General features: G+C 35.7%; 1 protein-coding gene across 4 annotated transcripts in view; it reads right to left on the reverse strand.

Annotated features, from left to right (window-relative positions):
* Positions 1-19,314, reverse strand: part of LOC110456639 (phosphatase and actin regulator 1-like) — an 88,531-nt gene that overhangs the window by 50,496 nt on the left and 18,721 nt on the right. The window contains exon 1 of one of the 4 annotated variants that reach the window (XM_021507481.1): positions 722-803. The exons of the other annotated variants lie outside the window; for them this stretch is intronic. Within the exon in view, the coding sequence (XP_021363156.1) occupies positions 722-782 (61 nt within the window). The 5' untranslated portion in view covers positions 783-803. Of the gene's footprint in view, positions 1-721; positions 804-19,314 lie in introns of those variants that run through there. 4 annotated transcript variants of the gene reach the window in all.

Here is a 19,314-nt window from a genome sequence, read left to right on the forward strand (position 1 = left end):
TAACTGAAGGTCACATGGAGTTGAACGGAAAAGGTATCGGATATTTATCTAGCAGAACAAACAGATCAATAATTTGTTGGTGAAATAATGTGGCCCAAGTCCAGATTGCTAATAAATAAATAGAAATTTGTACAGAACAAACAAAGATAAGTTATATTTACAAAGTCACAGTCCATTCTAGAGTAAATGGCCTTGACGTCAGGGGGTCAGTATAGACATCAACACAGATACTGAATGTAGTGTATACCAAGGCTGTCCATTATCATTTCAACAAATGATAAAGTAATGTGGTCACATGTTGTGGACACAAAATGTTGTTTAATGTGGACACAAATGTTGTTTAATGTGGACACAAAATGTTGTTTAATGTGGACACAAAATGTTGTTTAATGCATGATGCTAACTGCTACAAGTATAGTTTATCTCATTTTCAACATGAAACATTCTTTCCTGATATTGATACTTATTAATAGACATAACGATCAATAAGGATTGCATACTGTATATTTTGTACCTGTTGATCTGTAATACCTTTTATAACCTCAATGTTACAGACATCTCAACTGAATACATATTTCAGAAATGCCAATGCAAACATTTTGGATTGATAAAACTTAGAATAAACGAAACAATAAGGTTACCTCTAAAAATCAAAAGCCATCTTTACTTCTTTTTAACAACTTAAGTGTATTAACACCTGTAGAACCTACGCCATATTTACCTTTACGAAGGAAAAGCCAGGCAATGGCACTGCCACTAATAGTGATGGCGGTCTCACTCATTCTGTGTCAGAGACAAGACTTCTCTGTATACCTTCCATGTGAAATATCAGGTACTCAATCCACCCACAACCTCATCACAGCATAACATATCAACTGAACAGTGAAGCAGAAATTATCCAAATTCAAATCCGCTTCAGAACTCTCATGTATTGAAGATCAGCAAAATCTGAAGGAATGTTGACAAAGAAAAAACCTCCTAGTCCATTACCTGGCAGCACTGTATAATAACACACAGGTGTTTGACTTTCTTCACACCAAAACAATAAAGACATGCTGTAGGGCACTCACCGGTCAGTGCTGTGGTCAGTTTTGTCAATGTGCCTCTTAACTGACCCTACTTGTACATGTAACACCTCCAGGAAACAAATGGCCAATGCCACATTAATGAAATTAGTCATCCACACCAGTAACTGACCATGGCCAGTGGGGGCATAATTATATAAGATTGTGTAAGTTTGGTTCTATCTGCTGTTACGATGGAGAGTGGGACTGACCCCCAGGGATAACACTTTATATGGATATATGTATAGATACAGGGATAACCAGCCTGTCAGTGAAGATAAACTAAGTAACAGGTCTTTGTGTCAACAGGCTGCCACACATCATCTGACTCTTCATCTTGTAATTATTGAGATCAACAGCTGAGGTGCCATTGTAAGGTATTACAAGGCTTCAGTGATCACACTTGGATCTGACTAGGTATATGTACAGGGCAACACATATATAACAACATTATCAACATGGTCATTATAAATATCAAAACATGTGTGTAGTATAATTACAAGATAATTAAAGCATACAAAATTTGATTGGATATTTACTATTTTTTCAAGGAATGCTTTTAAAATAATGTTTGCAAAATGTCTCAAGCGTTAACTTTTTCATGGTTTCACTATAGATGGTAGACAACTGAATGATCTTGTAATAAAAATAAACATTTAGGTTTTAACGGTTTACTATCTTGTATGGAAATAACATCTTTATACACAGAGGTTCAGACTGACCACACCTTCAATAGGCCATCCAATAAATACAAAAGCTATTTGAATTTTAGATTGTTAGCTTCCAGACTGATCACTTTCAAATACAGTGTATTAAGTTTTTGACAAAACTTTTGAATCCCTGAATTTTTCCTATTCAATATACAATGAAGCCCGCCTCAAAGAACACTTGTCTATAGAGACTACTTGCCTATAATGATTACCTGTCTATAACAACCTATTCTATAAACTATAACAACCTGTCTTTAAAGACCGAGTGCTGCCTGTAGCTACCACATAAAGAGTACCCCAATGGTTCCAGTGTCAATTTCACATACAATAACCTGTCTTTTAAGACCATCTGTCCATATAACTACCTGATCACCTGCCTATAAACCAATATGTATTTATAAAGAATTTCCCAAATGATAATTTCTATAAAATTACCTGCTTATAAAGACCACCTGTCCATAACTACCATGTAAAGACAAAATATCTTAAAAAGTGTATACATGTACATATCATAACAAACCTGTCTACAACAACCACCTGCCTCACGCAACAATTTGTATTCTTTCACCTGGATGGACTATGCTCCTAGATGGGTTTCCCTGTATATATTAATGCCGTTCTTTCATATCTGTTTCAGCTTATATATACGTTTTTTGTATCAAAACTTATTGAATTTCAATATACAGCAATGTCACACACTTATACAAACATCTATGTCAGGTAGACGTTTTTAGTCAAGGTCAGTGTAATTACCAGTGGCGATTCATGTTTATTTAACCTATTGATATACTGTCACATCAAAGTGGGTGTGTAGGTAACAACACATTAGATCAGGTTAAATGATGGCATTCTGGTGTGTAAACTTCAAAAATTCATGTACATTTTGCCATAGAAGACATTCTCATTGATAATACACAATTAATGTATAGCTTCACTCCATAAACATTCTTTCTTGTGATGGCCGGCTTTTTTAAGATCTTTTTATAAATATTCAAAAAGAGGCAAACTATACCTACCTTGTATATAAGCAATTGTACATACATTGTAATAACAATTAATTACAGGAGGAATTTCACCGACAAGCACCGAGAGTATTCCATAACACTGCTGATATACCCGCCCATTAAAATGATGTCAAGTGTATGTCATGGGTGGGTACAGCCAGGCCTAACAACCCTGATTATAAAACCTGATATGCTTGTTCAGTCATTGACTACCAGATCAATATAACTTTAATTGACTCACCTTCTGTGTGAGAAGTTTCACAAGGAATGTCTGCCTCCTTATTGAGGTGACATCAACGGGTCACATTTGTCGGGAATGTCTACGTCATCATTGAGGATATAAGGAACCAAATGATAATATTCTCCTACACTGTATAATCTACTTATAACAAATACTGTGAAAATTTCCTGGTTTACAATAAATTTCTCTGACAAATTCCCATTATAATATTCAGAAATAGAGATTTCAACAGTTGTCTCCCCTGCCCGTTTCCCTCCCTACACAAGTACTGTAACTATAGGACTACAGGAATGACTGACAATACAACACTTACTTTTGGGCATTGTTCCCCTCTAAGACTATAGGAATGACTGACGATACAACACTTACTTTTGAGCATTGTTCCCCTCTAAGACCCCTCTAAGACCCCACTGTGTACTGAACTTCCTCCTGATTTGGTGTCAACAAATTAACGTCATTCACCACAAAATTCAATCTTTCAAGATATTTTTGAAAAGTTTGTACATGTAAATATCTCAAGCCTTTTGCATTTCAGCTGTTTTGCGTTCCTCCAATATGGGTTTACTACAGAATCACAGACTTTCTTCTGTGTCTTGTAACTTTCTGAAGGAAAGTAATAAAACAATAACTGATCAGATATACCTTTCTTGGAACTTGAGACAAAGACAAAAAATTAGTGGGACCTTAGGAAAGCCCTGTATACTAGAGGACATATTATTGTAGGTAACCTATAGATATCAGAGGTTTTGGCTGAAATGAGCTAAAGTAAATACACAACTGATTGTATATATTGGCTTCAGAAACATTAATGAAACATCTCCTGTATATTTACTTAGGCCTATCATGAAATCAAAGACCATTTGTTTAGAGTAATTTTCTTCTACCGCTGCATTAGTAACCCTGTAAATGAAGCGAAATGTCAGACAAAGAATCAGATTGACAGTGCAGTGATCCTTTGTTATCATGCAGAAACAGTCAAGGTCAGATTCTTTATGATAGCAAGATCAGTAGGCAGTTCACTGCAGCCCCACACATCAATGTATCAAAGTCTGTCACACAAATACCACATTCAGCCTAGTAAGTGCCCAGGCACTTCATTTTGAAAATGGGAATGATTGTAGAACCTTTCAAAATTCTCAAAACTAGAAAAAGTCTTAAAATACCTAAATCCTTCCTCTTTGACAGAAATCTGTTTAGAAAAGAAATTGGTAGAAACATGACAATTAATTGCAATTGAACAGGATGGGAATGACTAACGTGGGTACGTTACACTATATACCTTGATCCCCACCATTGTCCCATAATCTGGAGGTTTTTATACCAAGTAAGTCTATGGATTATGAAGGAATGGAACACTTTGACCAACGAAATGATAGGGGGCGCTGGGAAGGGATTGGTGCTTATTCGGTCAAATGTGGTATGTGAGTATACTGTATACTGTATATGCTTTGACTGATATGCCAAATCAGTAATTACAGTAGTTTACCAGCTAACTTCCATGTTGCATTTCCTGCTTACACAAACAGCAAACCTCTTTACCTCCTTAAAAAAATCAGTTCATAATGATCAGACTGAAACCTTCATTATTGTTTCAATATCAATTATATAATTCAAGGAGAAAGAATGGCATGAATATGCTATTTTTTGAGGGAGATGGGACAGTGCCCAATTTCAACAAAGAAGAGTTCCAATTTGTTCAGCATTTTACTGACTTGGAGTTATTTGCCCATGCAGTTACTAAAGCAAAGCCTTACAAAGGAAATATATTAATTATAATTTCCTTTTCCACAAAAAAAACCTCCACCATTGGAATTTGATCCCAGGACCTTTCACATAAAGCAGTGTACATGTTGATCCATTGTGATACCAGTCAATCCAATACACTAATACTTTCCTGCATCATTAGTGTGAATTTTCTAACTTCCTAAAAAGGCACAAACATGTCTTTGTATGAATATTGAGGAACTATAACAACACAACTATTCGATGCCTGTATACATTAAGTTGAGCAGCACTCTATGTTAAAGGCATATTGTCTTTGACTGGTATTCATCAAAACATATTTCCTTATTTTGGTGTTTTAAAGACTCGTAACTGGCTTTAAAATTCATTAGTTGACTTTTACAATTTTTAACATTTTTGAAAATGTCACCAAAATAATAACTGAGGGTGTTCATTTTGAATCCAAAGACATGTATAGTTTAATTGTTTTTAGTTTTAATAGTTTTAAAAACATAACTGTTTAAAATGTTGTAGTAATGCATCATTAGGTGAAAACGGCTTTTATAAAACTGAGTCCATTTCTATCAGTTTTTCGTTTTCAATAAAGAACTTGGAATTGTAACAAAAATTTGAATCAATTTTTTTTGTAGTAATTGTTCGAAAATACTTCAACAGATTACTACAACTATTTATTTGCACTGTAGTTCTTTACCAACCTATTTATACAATAAACACTACATATTGTGAACAACGTCACTGGAACAATGATGAACACAATTGGAGAGACATTGATTATAATAAACAACAGGTGTAATTGAATCTACATCTTTGTCTTCATTGTTGGCTGATTCAGGTACATCTTCAAGGCTCAATAAAACCTTTAAAGATATCCATAATTACCTAACACTTCCACAGCAAATTCCTATCTAAACAATGGATATTGTACTATATAAAGTTGTGTATACAATAGGATCAGTGTCACTTTAAAGCTATACCCACCTTACATAACCTGAGACCATTGGAGGAAGCATACATTGAGGCGACTGTGGGCTGTTTCAGGAATATTGTTTGCACTCTGACAATATAGACATTAACGACCCCCCCCCCCCCCCCCCACACACACACACACACACACACACACATATCAGGAAATACTTTATTTCCATCGCCAATATAACTATAGATTTAGAATGTAGATATATAAATATTGAATGACGTTTTTCAATGTTCATGTCAGTTATAATGAATGCAAATCAGTTCCATAAGTAACCATATATAGGTATCATAAAGCCATAACATTGTTCAATCCCTACATGTATACAGATACAGGAGTGTATTTTTCCTATATAGTAGACGCAAGGCTAGAAGACCTGCTAAATGTAGCAGTCTAACATTTTCTTTCCATGAAATATGTATAGCCCCGCTGGGCTGGTAAACAGAAAATAGACCTGTATCTATGAATAGAGTATAGAATGGTAACAGAAAATAGACCTGTATCTATAGAGTATAGCTATAGGCTGGTAAACAGAAAATAGACCTGTATCTATAGAGTATAGGCTGGTAAACAGAAATTAGACCTGTATATTTTTACATCCCAGATTACATTTATATCGTTACAAGAATGTTCTGCTGTGTTCTACAACCATTACCATCACATTTGGAATGTTGATAAACAATATTTGACAATCAATAACATGCTGTATCAACGTCTGATAACCTTTGACCTTGACTGCTAGTATCACATGACCTTGCATCAACACATGCCTTCAACATTTCAGGCATGAAAACATCAAAGGCAGATTTATCTTGGACAGTTCCATCTATCTGTTTGTACCGCCCTGATGGGACACATGCTTCCTGAAGAAAAAAGGCAGTCATCGCTTATGTGATTGACACAGCCTAACAGTTGTATGGGAGTTGTTAATAATGATGTCATCACACAGCCTAACAGTTGTATGAAAGTTGTTAATAATGATGTCATCACACAGCCGAACAGTTGTTAATAATGATGTCATCACACAGCCTAACAGTTGTATGAAAGTGGTCAATAATGACATCATCATACAGCCTAACAGTTGTATGGGAGTTGCTAATAATGATGTCATCACACAGACGAACAGTTGTTAATAATGATGTCATCATACAGCCTAACAGTTGTATGGGAGTTGCTAATAATGATGTCATCACACAGACGAACAGTTGTTAATAATGATGTAATCACACAGCCTAACAGTTGTATGAGAGTTGTTAATAATGATGTCATCACACAGCCTAACAGTTGTATGGAAGTTGTTGATAATGATGTCATCATACAGCCTAACAGTTGTATGGGAGTTGTTGATAATGACGTCATCACACAGCCTAACAGTTGTATGGGAGTTGTTAATAATGACGTCATCACACAGGCTAACAGTTGTATGGGAGTTGTTAATAATGATGTCATAATACAGCCTAATAGTTGTATGGGAGTTGTTAATAATGACGTCATCACACAGCCTAACAGTTGTATGGGAGTTGTTAATAATGATGTCATCATACAGCCTAATAGTTGTATGGGAGTTGTTAATAATGATGTCATCACACAGCCTAACAGTTGTTTGGGAGTTGTTATTAATGATGTCATCACACAGCCTAACAGTTGTATGGAAGTTGTTCATAATGATGTCATCACACAGCCTAACAGTTGTATGGGAGTTGCTATTAATGACGTCGTCACACAGCCTAACCGTTGCATGGGAGTTGTTATTAATTACGTCGTCACACAGCCTAACAGTTGTATGGGAGTTGTTATTAATGATGTCATCACACAGCCTAACAGTTGCTTGGGAGTTGTTAATAATGATGTCATCACACAGCCTAACAGTTGTTTGGGAGTTGTTATTAATGATGTCATCACACAGCCTAACAGTTGTATGGGAGTTGTTAATAATGACGTCATCATACAGTCTAACAGTTGTATGGGAGTTGTTATTAATGATGTCATCACACAGCCTAACAGTTGTATGGGAGTTGCTATTAATGACGTCGTCACACAGCCTAACAGTTGTAAGGGAGTTGTTATTAATGACGTTGTCATACAGCCTAACAGTTGTATGGGAGTTGTCAATAATGATGTCATCCCACAGCCTAACAGTTGCATGGGAGTTGTCAATAATGATGTCATCCCACAGCCTAACAGTTGCATGGGAGTTGTCAATAATGATGTCATCCCACAGCCTAACAGTTGCATGGGAGTTGTCAATAATGATGTCATCACACAGCCTAACTGTTGTATGGGAGTTGCTATTAATGATGTCATCATACAGCCTAACAGTTGTATGGGAGTTGTCAATAATGATTTCATCACACAGCCTAACAGTTGTATGGGATTTGTCAATAATGATGTCATCACACAGCCTAACCGTTGTATGGGAGTTGTTAATAATGATGTCATCACACAGCCTAACTGTTGTATGGGAGTTGCTATTAATGATGTCATCATACAGCCTAACAGATGTATGGGAGTTGTTAATAATGATGTCATCACACAGCCTAACCGTTGTATGGGAGTTGTTAATAATGATGTCATCACACAGCCTAACCGTTGTATGGGAGTTGTTAATAATGATGTCATCACACAGCCTAACAGTTGAATGGGAGTTGTCAATAATGATGTCATCACACAGCCTAACCGTTGTATGGGAGTTGTTAATAATGATGTCATCACACAGCCTAACTGTTGTATGGGAGTTGCTATTAATGATGTCATCATACAGCCTAACAGTTGTATGGGAGTTGTTAATAACGACGTAATCATACAGCCTAACAGTTGTTTGGGAGGTGTTAATAAAATAATGATGTCATCACACAGCCTAACAGTTGTATTGGAGTTGTTAATAATGACGTCATCACACAGCCTAACAGTTGTATGGGAGTTGTCAATAATGACGTCATCACACAGTCTAACAGTTGTTTGGGAGTTGTCAATAATGACATCATCACACAGTTGTATGGGAGTTGTATGAAGTCATTTAACATAGTAGCAGTTGTATGAGAGTTATATGAAGTCTTTAAGCTTACTAGCAGTTGTATGGGAGTTGTATGAAGTCATTAAACATACTAGCAGTTGTATGATAGTTATATGAAGTCATTAAACATACTAGCAGTTGTATGGTAGTTGTAGGATGTCATGACTTCAAATCAGGCCAGTAAACCTGGTGAATGGTGACTATTTTCTGTACGATATACATAGGCATATGATCCAACTCTGGCATGTCATTGTTTGGATATATAGGTGTAGTTACATGTAGGTGTATTTTAAGTGTTATCTTGTCCCATCGCCATTAACAAACTCCATGTTGTCCAAGGCCTAAGTCTTGCCCTATACCTGGTAACAAACCTTGTGTTGTCCCCAGGCCTAAGGCTTGTCCTATACCTGGTAAAAAACCTTGTGTTGTCCCCAGGCCTAAGTCTTGTCCTATACCTGGTTAGAAACCTCGTGTTGTCCCCAGGCCTAAGTTTTGTCCTATACCTGGTAACAAACCTCTTGTTGTCCCCAGGCCTAAGTCTTGTCCTTTACCTGGTAATAAACCTTGTGTTGTCCCCAGGCCTAAGTCTTGTCCTATACCTGGTAACAAACCTTTTGTTGTCCCCAGGCCTAAGTCTTGTCCTAAACCTGGTAACAAACTTTGTGTTGTCCAAGGCCTAAGTCAACAGCACAGGAATGAGTTGTTGGGGCCAGTAGATGCTGGGGTGTGAGTCAATAAACTGATGATAGGCCCCTAGCTACACTTCGTCAGATTCTAAGGTACAAAGTACACTCTGTATAAGTGTAAGACAAGAACACAGCGTTAATAACCCATTTAGGTTGAACTTTTCAGGAAAATCACAGCGATTCTGCTTACTGTACTGGAAAAAGGCCTTGGTATAGAAATTGATTTTGTCATCAAGACAAATGATTTCTGACATCAGGATATTTTTCCAGAAACAGTGACTAGTATACTTCACAACAAACAATCTCTATAATTATAAGAAATGAGGACAGCTTATCTAGAAGTCTCTTTCTTACTGTAAGTACAAACCTACAAATTAAAAGGAAAACACTTATGCTTCAGATTCTAGAACCAAAAATAGATTATTTTAATAAATCTGATACAAGATCGTGAAGACAAATGACTAATATATTTTCGTAAATGATTTTACGTATATGATGGAATGTGGACAAGTGGATGACACTTGTTGACAGCCTCGTCGTACGTACATACTCCAGAGTTTTATGTAGTTAGTGTAAGTATTGATAGATGGGTACAAACATGACATGGCATATATATATATAGGGTGTATTAGTATACAAATGGCCTTAATTAGGACTAAGTTAAGTCCTTTCAGGCCGAGGAAGACAACCACATGTGATCACATCGCCTGGAGGAGCGGGACAGACTGGGGACTGTACACACACATATATAGTTTTCCTTGGATCTAATGTTCCCTTTGTCCTCTCACAGAAGGGACAATACTAACGTGGGTCCCTCTGTAACAGGAGTCTTAGCTAGGCATGCTCTACAAAACAACAGAGGGTACCGGTCATGTAATACATAACATAAAACATGTATTATTAAGGAAGCAAGCCCCAAGGAAGCTGTCTTTCTTACATCATAAACATTATTAAGATGCATGGTCTATAATCGTAATTATTAAATTTAAATTTGCTTTATTACTTGTAATCGAATTCATGTCCTTGACTTTTTTTTCTATTTGATTTTACCATGTCTTTCAGAGGCAAAGATATCAGCAGTTTCAACTTATAAAGGTTGCAACAAGCTTAAGGGAAGCCAATACATTTGATACAAGAATCCAGTTCAGAATGAAGAACAATTATTGGTCGTCGAGATGAAAATCATCTTTATCTTCTCTAGTATGTAATTATTCAGATAAAAATTATTAATAAAACACAACAATGAATTGATTTTGTTTTTGTGTGTTAGGCTACCTAGAGAGAGACAAGGACATTCTGAGTATGGTAATCAAGACAGCCATCTCTTAAGGACTGAAGTAGCCCTTACGTTTTATTTAACATAGCTGACCCTCATATACACAAGTAGTTATATACTTGTGTGCTGCCGTCACTCAACAATTTCCATCATGTTATGATGACTAAGGCATATGTCTGTATCTGCCTTCTCATCTTACTGCCCTCTATATATATATTTGAACTGTAGTGAAATATTACCTGGCTGTTGTTGGTCACACCTGTGCTAATTAGCTTTCCCTACCTGTATGGTACACAACTGCCATAAATGAGTAAAACAGGTCAATACATGAAACCCTTAGTGGATGCAGTATATACGAACCATGTGCTCCATATTTCCTGTTATGGGCTGTTTTGCGTGTCTATAAAGCTAAGGAAATATATATTTCATGACCTTACCTACTTATCAGAACCATTTCAATACATAATTAAGCCAAGAAATTAAGAATGCTATTGATTTCATGTCAATGATTCAATTTGAATTCCTCATTTTTCAATCCTCGAAGGCATAGGACGATTCGTTGGCCATTGTCAGGGATTTAAAAGATAGTGCGGTATGTTGTATTGCACACAAGTCAACCTCGACTCTTCCTCCATTGATTAGTCTGATCATCTCACTCGTCACAATCAAATGTCACATTTTGTTCGGAGTCAGATCTATCTTGTCATGCAATATCGTAAAGTGCAGCAGTGTCACATTTTTAAGACAGACATTTCTGACGAGATCAAGAGTAAGTTATGTTGTTTAAAATTACACCACAACACAGGAACCATCTTCAGACAACTATTCTCATGCTAAAGCTTGAACTCCTTGTTTAAATGATTTTTATTGTAACTTGCAGCAATTAATGTGACATACCACCAGTCAAAATGTAAATGACAGGTCAGCAAGCTTAAGCCCCCCCCCCATTATGCTTGACCATAACACCCCACCCCTGGTCTATTTTTAGTACCAGTGACCTCCTTGATCTTGACCTTAGAATTCTTTTTAAAATCTCTACTGCACATGTACAAACCTCAGTGTATCACCATGTCAAATTTCAGAAAGATTTGACTCTGACAATCTCTGGAAAAGAGGGTGTGGCCTGATAGACAGACAGGCAGACAGACACCATCATTACTTACGACACCTGCATATCTGATGCATGGCCCTAAAAATGCTTTGAGTCTCACAAATATCCCCTAAATCATTGAAAAAATATGAAATTTGAATAAGTCATTGCCAAAATAAGGAATCGGGCTTGAGCCCAGAATCTGAATTTGAACATTATCATACATATATGACTATGGGCCTTCTGACAGGGAATCAAATTACCACACCTATATATAAACGTAGACAACTACAATATACTATGATTAATGATGAATAATCCAAGGTATACATGAATATATACTGACAAACTTATATGATGATTCAGGTGACCACAACTGAAGGTCAAGGGTCATTCACAGATACATACTACACCGGAAAATAAATCAAAAATCAAGTCGTTCAAACAATTGACATTCTTGTCTATAGAGTATCTGAGTATAGTAATGGTAAATACATATACAAGTCATCTCAAATTCTAGTCCTATTGAGATCGTATCAAGTTTTTCTTTCCATATCCATATAAAATATAGGTCATGTTTACACTAGCTTTATGAAGACGGTTTTATATATATTAAGTTACCTGGTTCATATACAATGTACAAAAGTATATATTCAAAGGGAAACATTTTTCATTTCTTAAAAGTTTTTTAGTGCCCACCCTCGGCTTACATTCTACAACACTAAGGCCAAAAAAACAAACTGTTATGTTTCCACATTATAATTACACTCTAGAAAATTTAGGGTAGGTAGCTAGCTACATAGGTATGCAGGCTAATGTTTTTATTTTATGAAGTATTTTTACAAACTGTTATATATATAGACAGCTTTAAACTTTAAAAGTGCCTCTTTAAACTTTACCAAAAGAAAAGACAAAGGTAAGCATCAGAGCCTATAATTGCTACGTAGGCAGGGAAATCAAAATCACAGAAAAGGTTTTTTTAAGGTCCAATACAATTTTGATTAACGTACAGTGTTGTACTGCACAAGGCTGTAAGGCCTCTACCTATACCTTAAAACCTAATAAGATGCAGTTACGCATGCCCGAGTTAGCAGCTTTTCTTTGACTACCTGAATGACATTGACAGGTAATATCTGTTGCACAAGTAGAAAGCTGTACATATGTAAGGATTTATGCTCATTAGTATCTTCTCGCAAGTCTTACATAAACGGAACAGCAATATTTCAGAACCTGGCACTTCACTTCATTAATTTGATAACTGTCGAGACATTGACATTTATACCAGGATATACAAGCCTGAACAACCACCATACGATGGATGGTTGCCACAAGATCATCACATGGTCACTTTGTATCTCAGATACACATCACATGGTCACGTTGTATCTCAATTACACATCACATGGTCACTTTGTGTGTCAGATACACATCATGGTCACTTAGTATCTTAGATACACATTACATGGTCACTTTGTATCTCAGATACACATCACATGGTCGCTTTGTATCTCAGATACACATCACATGGTCTCTTTGTATCCCAGATACACATCACATGGTCACTTTGTATCCCAGATACACATCACATGGTCACTTTGTGTGTCAGATACACATCATGGTCACTTAGTATCTCAGATACACAGTACATGGTCACTTTGTATCTCAGATACGCATCACATGGTCACTTAGTATCTCAGATACACAGTACATGGTCACTTTGTATCTCAGATACGCATCACATGGTCACTTAGTATCTCAGATACACATTACATGGTAACTTTGTATCTCAGATACACATCACATGGTCACTTTGTGTGTCAGATACACATCATGGTCACTTAGTATCTCAGATACACAGTACATGGTCACTTTGTATCTCAGATACGCATCACATGGTCACTTAGTATCTCAGATACACATTACCTGGTCACTTTGTATCTCAGATACACATCATGGTCACTTAGTATCTCAGAAACACATTACATGGTCACTTTGTATCGCAGAAAAACATCACATGGTCACTTTGGGTCTCAGATACACATCATGGTCACTTAGTATCTTAGATACACATTACATGGTCACTTTGTATCGCAGAAAAACATCACATGGTCACTTTGGGTCTCAGATACACATCACATGGTCACGTTGTATCTCAATTACACATCACATGGTCACTTTGCGTCTCAGATACACATCATGGTCACTTAGTATCTCAGATACACAGTACATGGTCACTTTGTATCTCAGATACGCATCACATGGTCACTTAGTATCTCAGATACACAGTACATGGTCACTTTGTATCTCAGATACCCATCACATGGTCACTTTGTATCTCAGATACACATCACATGGTCGCTTTGTATCTCAGATACACATCACATGGTCTCTTTGTATCCCAGATACACATCACATGGTCACTTTGTGTCTCAGATACATATCATGGTCACTTAGTATCTCAGATACACATCACATGGTCACTTTGTATCTCAGATACACATCACATGGTCACTTAGTATCTCAGATACACATCACATGGTCACTTTGTATCTCAGATACATATTACATGGTTACCATACCATGTATCTCAGATAACTATGTCATGGTAACTGTGTATCTCAGATACACATCTCATGGTTACCATGTATCTCAGATATACATCACACCATCACCATGTATATCAGATACACATCATGTGGTTACCATGTATCTCAGCTGATACACATTACATGGTTACCATGTATGTCAGATATACATCCGTGATTACCATGTATCTCAGATATACATTACATGGTTGCCATGTATCTCAGATATACATCTCATGGTTACCATGTATCTCAGATACTCATTACATGGTTACCATGTATCTCAGATACTCATTACATGGTTACCATGTATCTCAGATACACATTACATAGTTGCCATGTATCTCAGATATACATCGCACCATCACCATGTATCTCAGATACACATTAAATCATCACCATGTATCTCAAATAAAACCATTACATGATAAGCATGCAACTGATATTTATTTTATTGTCAATATATTTATCTGTAAATGCCAGACAAACTGCAAAAGAGAATTTTATATGGGATGTATCAACTAGCTGTTATCACAAATATATAGCTGCAATGCATTATGAAGATCTGATGGGAACAGTCCAGTTAATTTCTTTTATTCGAGATCTAACTACCTATATGAAATTAGGATACATGTACAAAGCTAGCCTTTACCAGATAAAATTGCCAATAAATACCTATTCTATACTTCATTAACAGATAAATCTAGGTGTGGTAACCGTAATAAATTCCTTTACATTAAGCCTAATTAATTAATTTATAAAATGCTCTACTGGAATCAAAGTAAAGGATGTTTATCAATTACATAATATACTTCTTTGATTTGTTTTTTGTAACACAATTTCCAAAATTTGGGTATTGGGCAAATTGGTTATGAATTGCAAATTGATACTGATCAAAATGCACATAATATTATTCTTGAATTGATATGAAATTCATATTGAAAATACCATTGACTGAAAATAGACATATGTAGATTCTTCAGTATATTTTTGATTCATCATTTGCATGCATTACTTGAACAAGTTGTCAAAATTTGTTATTAAAACCTGAACCAATTTATATTAACTTATATTCTTTCTACAAAAGGAATACCAATGTTTTTACACAAGGAATACCAATATTTCTACATTGGGAATGCTAATATTTTTACATCAGGAAGACTTCCATTACTATTATTTTTTATGGTACCACATTACCCAAGTGACTCGGAAAAAAGCAAACGTTGGATACAGCTGTAGCTAACATCACATACATTAATATAAACAACCATGATATACAGAGTAGGAAGCTAGATTAAAAGGCAGTCATTTTTTATTCAGTGCACCCGACAGAATAATTAACAGTACTATGCTAACGTTGGCATAAACATATCTACCTACAATGTCAACAGACTGAGACCTGAGGCTAGTAGATATGCCATGACTACAGAGAAAAAATTCCATATGAAAACATAGGTTGGTCTAGCAGAATATTTAAAAAGTCTGCCAGTGGCATAACACTCCAAATATGAAACTGCCTGTATGCAGAGCAGGAACAGTTACCTGAAACACCAGGTGGTTTTTAGACCTCAATAGATGACGATGCAAAACATTTCTATTACGTCCCTTTAGGTTTTGATATCATTCATCCTCAATTACCATATTTCCAGGAATTGGACTACAGTATTGTTAATCAATAGTAATTTTATAGGTCATCTGTATTAGTCACAGGTGTACGTGGCCGTACCACATCCTCCGGCCCTGTTTACCTGTCTGAATTCTGTACACATGGGACAATGACGAGCTACACATCCCTAGTGTGATGAGCTGGGAGATGATGAGGTACATGTACAACTACATAATGCATATGACACATACACAAGTTATGTTTAACACTGAAACTACACCTAAGCAAGTCTTATCGCTGAATGTCTTACAAATTACAATACCTTATTGGCTAAGGAAAATGTACATGTACGTGTCTGAATAAAAATAAATCTTAAATTTTGGCAAGCATCATCCTAGACAAAAAGATAAATCTAAACCCTCAGGGCTGACCTTTCTTCAACCCATTACAGTAACTTTCTGTAGTAATACAATAACAATTGTCTCTGTAAATTTCAGCTTTGATCTTGCTATCTAATGTACCAGGTATAAATCTAAAATTTTACTGTACTAGCATCCTGCTACCAAGCACAGGGCCCTGGCATGGTAAGTTATGTATATATATTTTAAAATACTACTCTAATAATAATAATAATAATAATAATATACAGCATTTGATATAGTGCCCAATCTTGCTAACATAAGCCACCCTCTAAAGCGCTGAATACAGTTAGCATATACATTAATCAATACAATTTTGATGAATTCGCAGGAGCTGCCTTATCAGGTGCTAACTACTAGTCCTATGCCACCTGGCTAATATCTCCCTATGTGTAACAGTGTGTATGCCTGCATGTGTGCTGGAGATGTAATGTGTAATGTGTTCTGTTTGTAGTGGGACTGTGCTTCCAACGGCATCATTTATAGTGCCACCACCTCACTTGAATGCTACAGCACAGATACCGAAACATCCACCTCCTCCGACCAATTTACATGTATACTCCACCTGAGTTGTTGGAGTTGTGTGGTCAGAAGACAAACACTTTCTCTGAATATCTATGATTACAACGGCTTCAAGGATCAAACTCTTGCCGCCTGCATGGAAGGCTGGAGGACTAGTGTTAACCACTCGACCCATCCGCCAATAGTGTACTCTGATACTAACCACAGAGCCCTGGTATAGTTATCAATAACATTTACTATAATACAGTAAATGGGCTATATATTTTTAGTCTGTGATATGTACATTATGGCTATATACTAACTGACAACCAAGATCTGTATTCCACAAAAACTATCAATCTAAAGTTACCAGTACAGTATGTATGAATTTTCCCCCCAAATAATAAATTGCTACATGTTTGTCAAAAAATCCTAAAGGATGCACTAAAGCATTAATCCGGGCATCAAATATATAATCTGAAAATGTGGTTTATACACTGGTCTGTTAAATGATCCTGTTCTAGATAGTCTATAATATCTACAATATACTGTAATTAAAATGTTTATGTTAGGGCCTGCCCTGAAGATTCCATGAATTTGTGAGATATCTGACATAGCAGGGATACAGATATAGCTTCATATCACAGAAACCTGTCTCTAGTAAGTCTGGCTTCACATGCATTATTACTTCTACTGTATTTCAACTTGCATTCAGTACAAGTACTTATGTACGAGAGTGAATTTTCAGTACCCTGTACATGTCTCAAACCCCCCATGTTACAAATGATTTTACATATGAATCCATTAAATTTACACTCATTTAAGTCTGATTATTAAAGAACACTTAAACTTGTAATACTACAAACAATTGCCATTATAAATCATTGAGTTAGGCGATGTATTGAGACATAATATAAGAAAAGGAAACAGTGAAAAATATATTGGCAGCACTTGTAAAATTAAACAATTGACAAGTAGTTTGAAAAATTTCTTTTGTGGCTAGTGTATTTCGGAATCAGTGTCCATGTATAAGTATGCTGACAAGTTGTAGAACAAAATTGGTAACCTTGGTGATTTTTCTTAAAAAATAAATCATCATTTTGAATAAAATATTTTTGAGAACATTATCGTGGAATTCATGGCTAAAACTATCAATGTTTAGGGACTTATTATAATCTCATCAACAGTAAAGAATTTCCTATCAGACATGAATATCCCAAATGCAATGAAAAAATAGTTCCTTGGATATTTAACCACACATACATGTGAAGGTCCTAGAGTATTGGAAATATATTTCTATTTATAGCTACAGTCACCTTGACCTTAGGTGCAACATCCATAAATGTAAACTCATTCACGCTACCATGGTACTTAATTTCTACATGAAGTTTCATGGAAATTTGACCCTATCTGAAAGCAGTGCAGTGACGGCAATATTTTTCTAGTTATAGAAATAGCAACCTTGACTTTGGGCGTAAAACGCTGAAATGCCAATTCACTTGGTACTTAATCTCTTACAATGTTTGGATAAAACATTGGTCAAGTGTAGCTTGGCAGTGGATACATCCTGAGAGGGGCACGTGCCGTTTTGGTTTCTGATCATTTTTTTATTTTTGGTTTCTTTTTATTTTCATTTCCAAAAACAACTCAGATTTTTTGGAACTCTTCTGCATAAAACAGTTTGAAAATAAAACATTTCATAAAACTTGTAGCACTAATGGTAATATTTTTACTGAATGGTATTTTTTTTACCTTAAACATGTGTGTAACGTAAATGTGTTGACAGGAAATTAAATGGATCATGACTGTACATGTAACATGCTGTGGACTTGTAAAAGTCATCATGCAAAGGTCCTTAGGTGTAGGCCATCTGATTTACTGGCTTTTATATGATTTTTTTTATTTGTCATTTGAAAAATATCATAAAACAACAGTAAATGATTAAAAAACATGTTATGATGAAAATCAGATGTCAATCGTCTGCATAATATTTTTCTAGTTATCAAATGCATGTATGTTAGGTTGCAATACCGTGGCACTTATCTCATTTATTCTAGTTTTCAAATCCAACTTCTAAGACACTGATAGGTCCGAATTACTATTATCACAACTAACACTGTCTGCCAAATAGAACTTGAATTATGAAAAACTTGTATCAGACTTTAAAACGAATATGCCTTTATACAAACTGATGTGATTTTTACTAATTACCTGACATTAATATAATAGATTAAACTGACCTTGCATTTTTTAATCAGATAATTGATTTTCAATCCAAAATTTGAAAAGCATGAAAAAATTGGATGGGTTCCATTTTCTAGATCTAGACTTGCCAGATTGAAATTATTTTCCTGTTGCCCTAAGTAGTGCACGACTAAACACATCCCTTACCTCCCAATTCCC

The sequence above is a fragment of the Mizuhopecten yessoensis genome, unplaced genomic scaffold (genome assembly GCF_002113885.1).
Source record: "Mizuhopecten yessoensis strain PY_sf001 unplaced genomic scaffold, ASM211388v2 scaffold8811, whole genome shotgun sequence".
In the NCBI taxonomy this organism is placed as follows: Eukaryota; Metazoa; Mollusca; class Bivalvia; order Pectinida; family Pectinidae; genus Mizuhopecten; species Mizuhopecten yessoensis.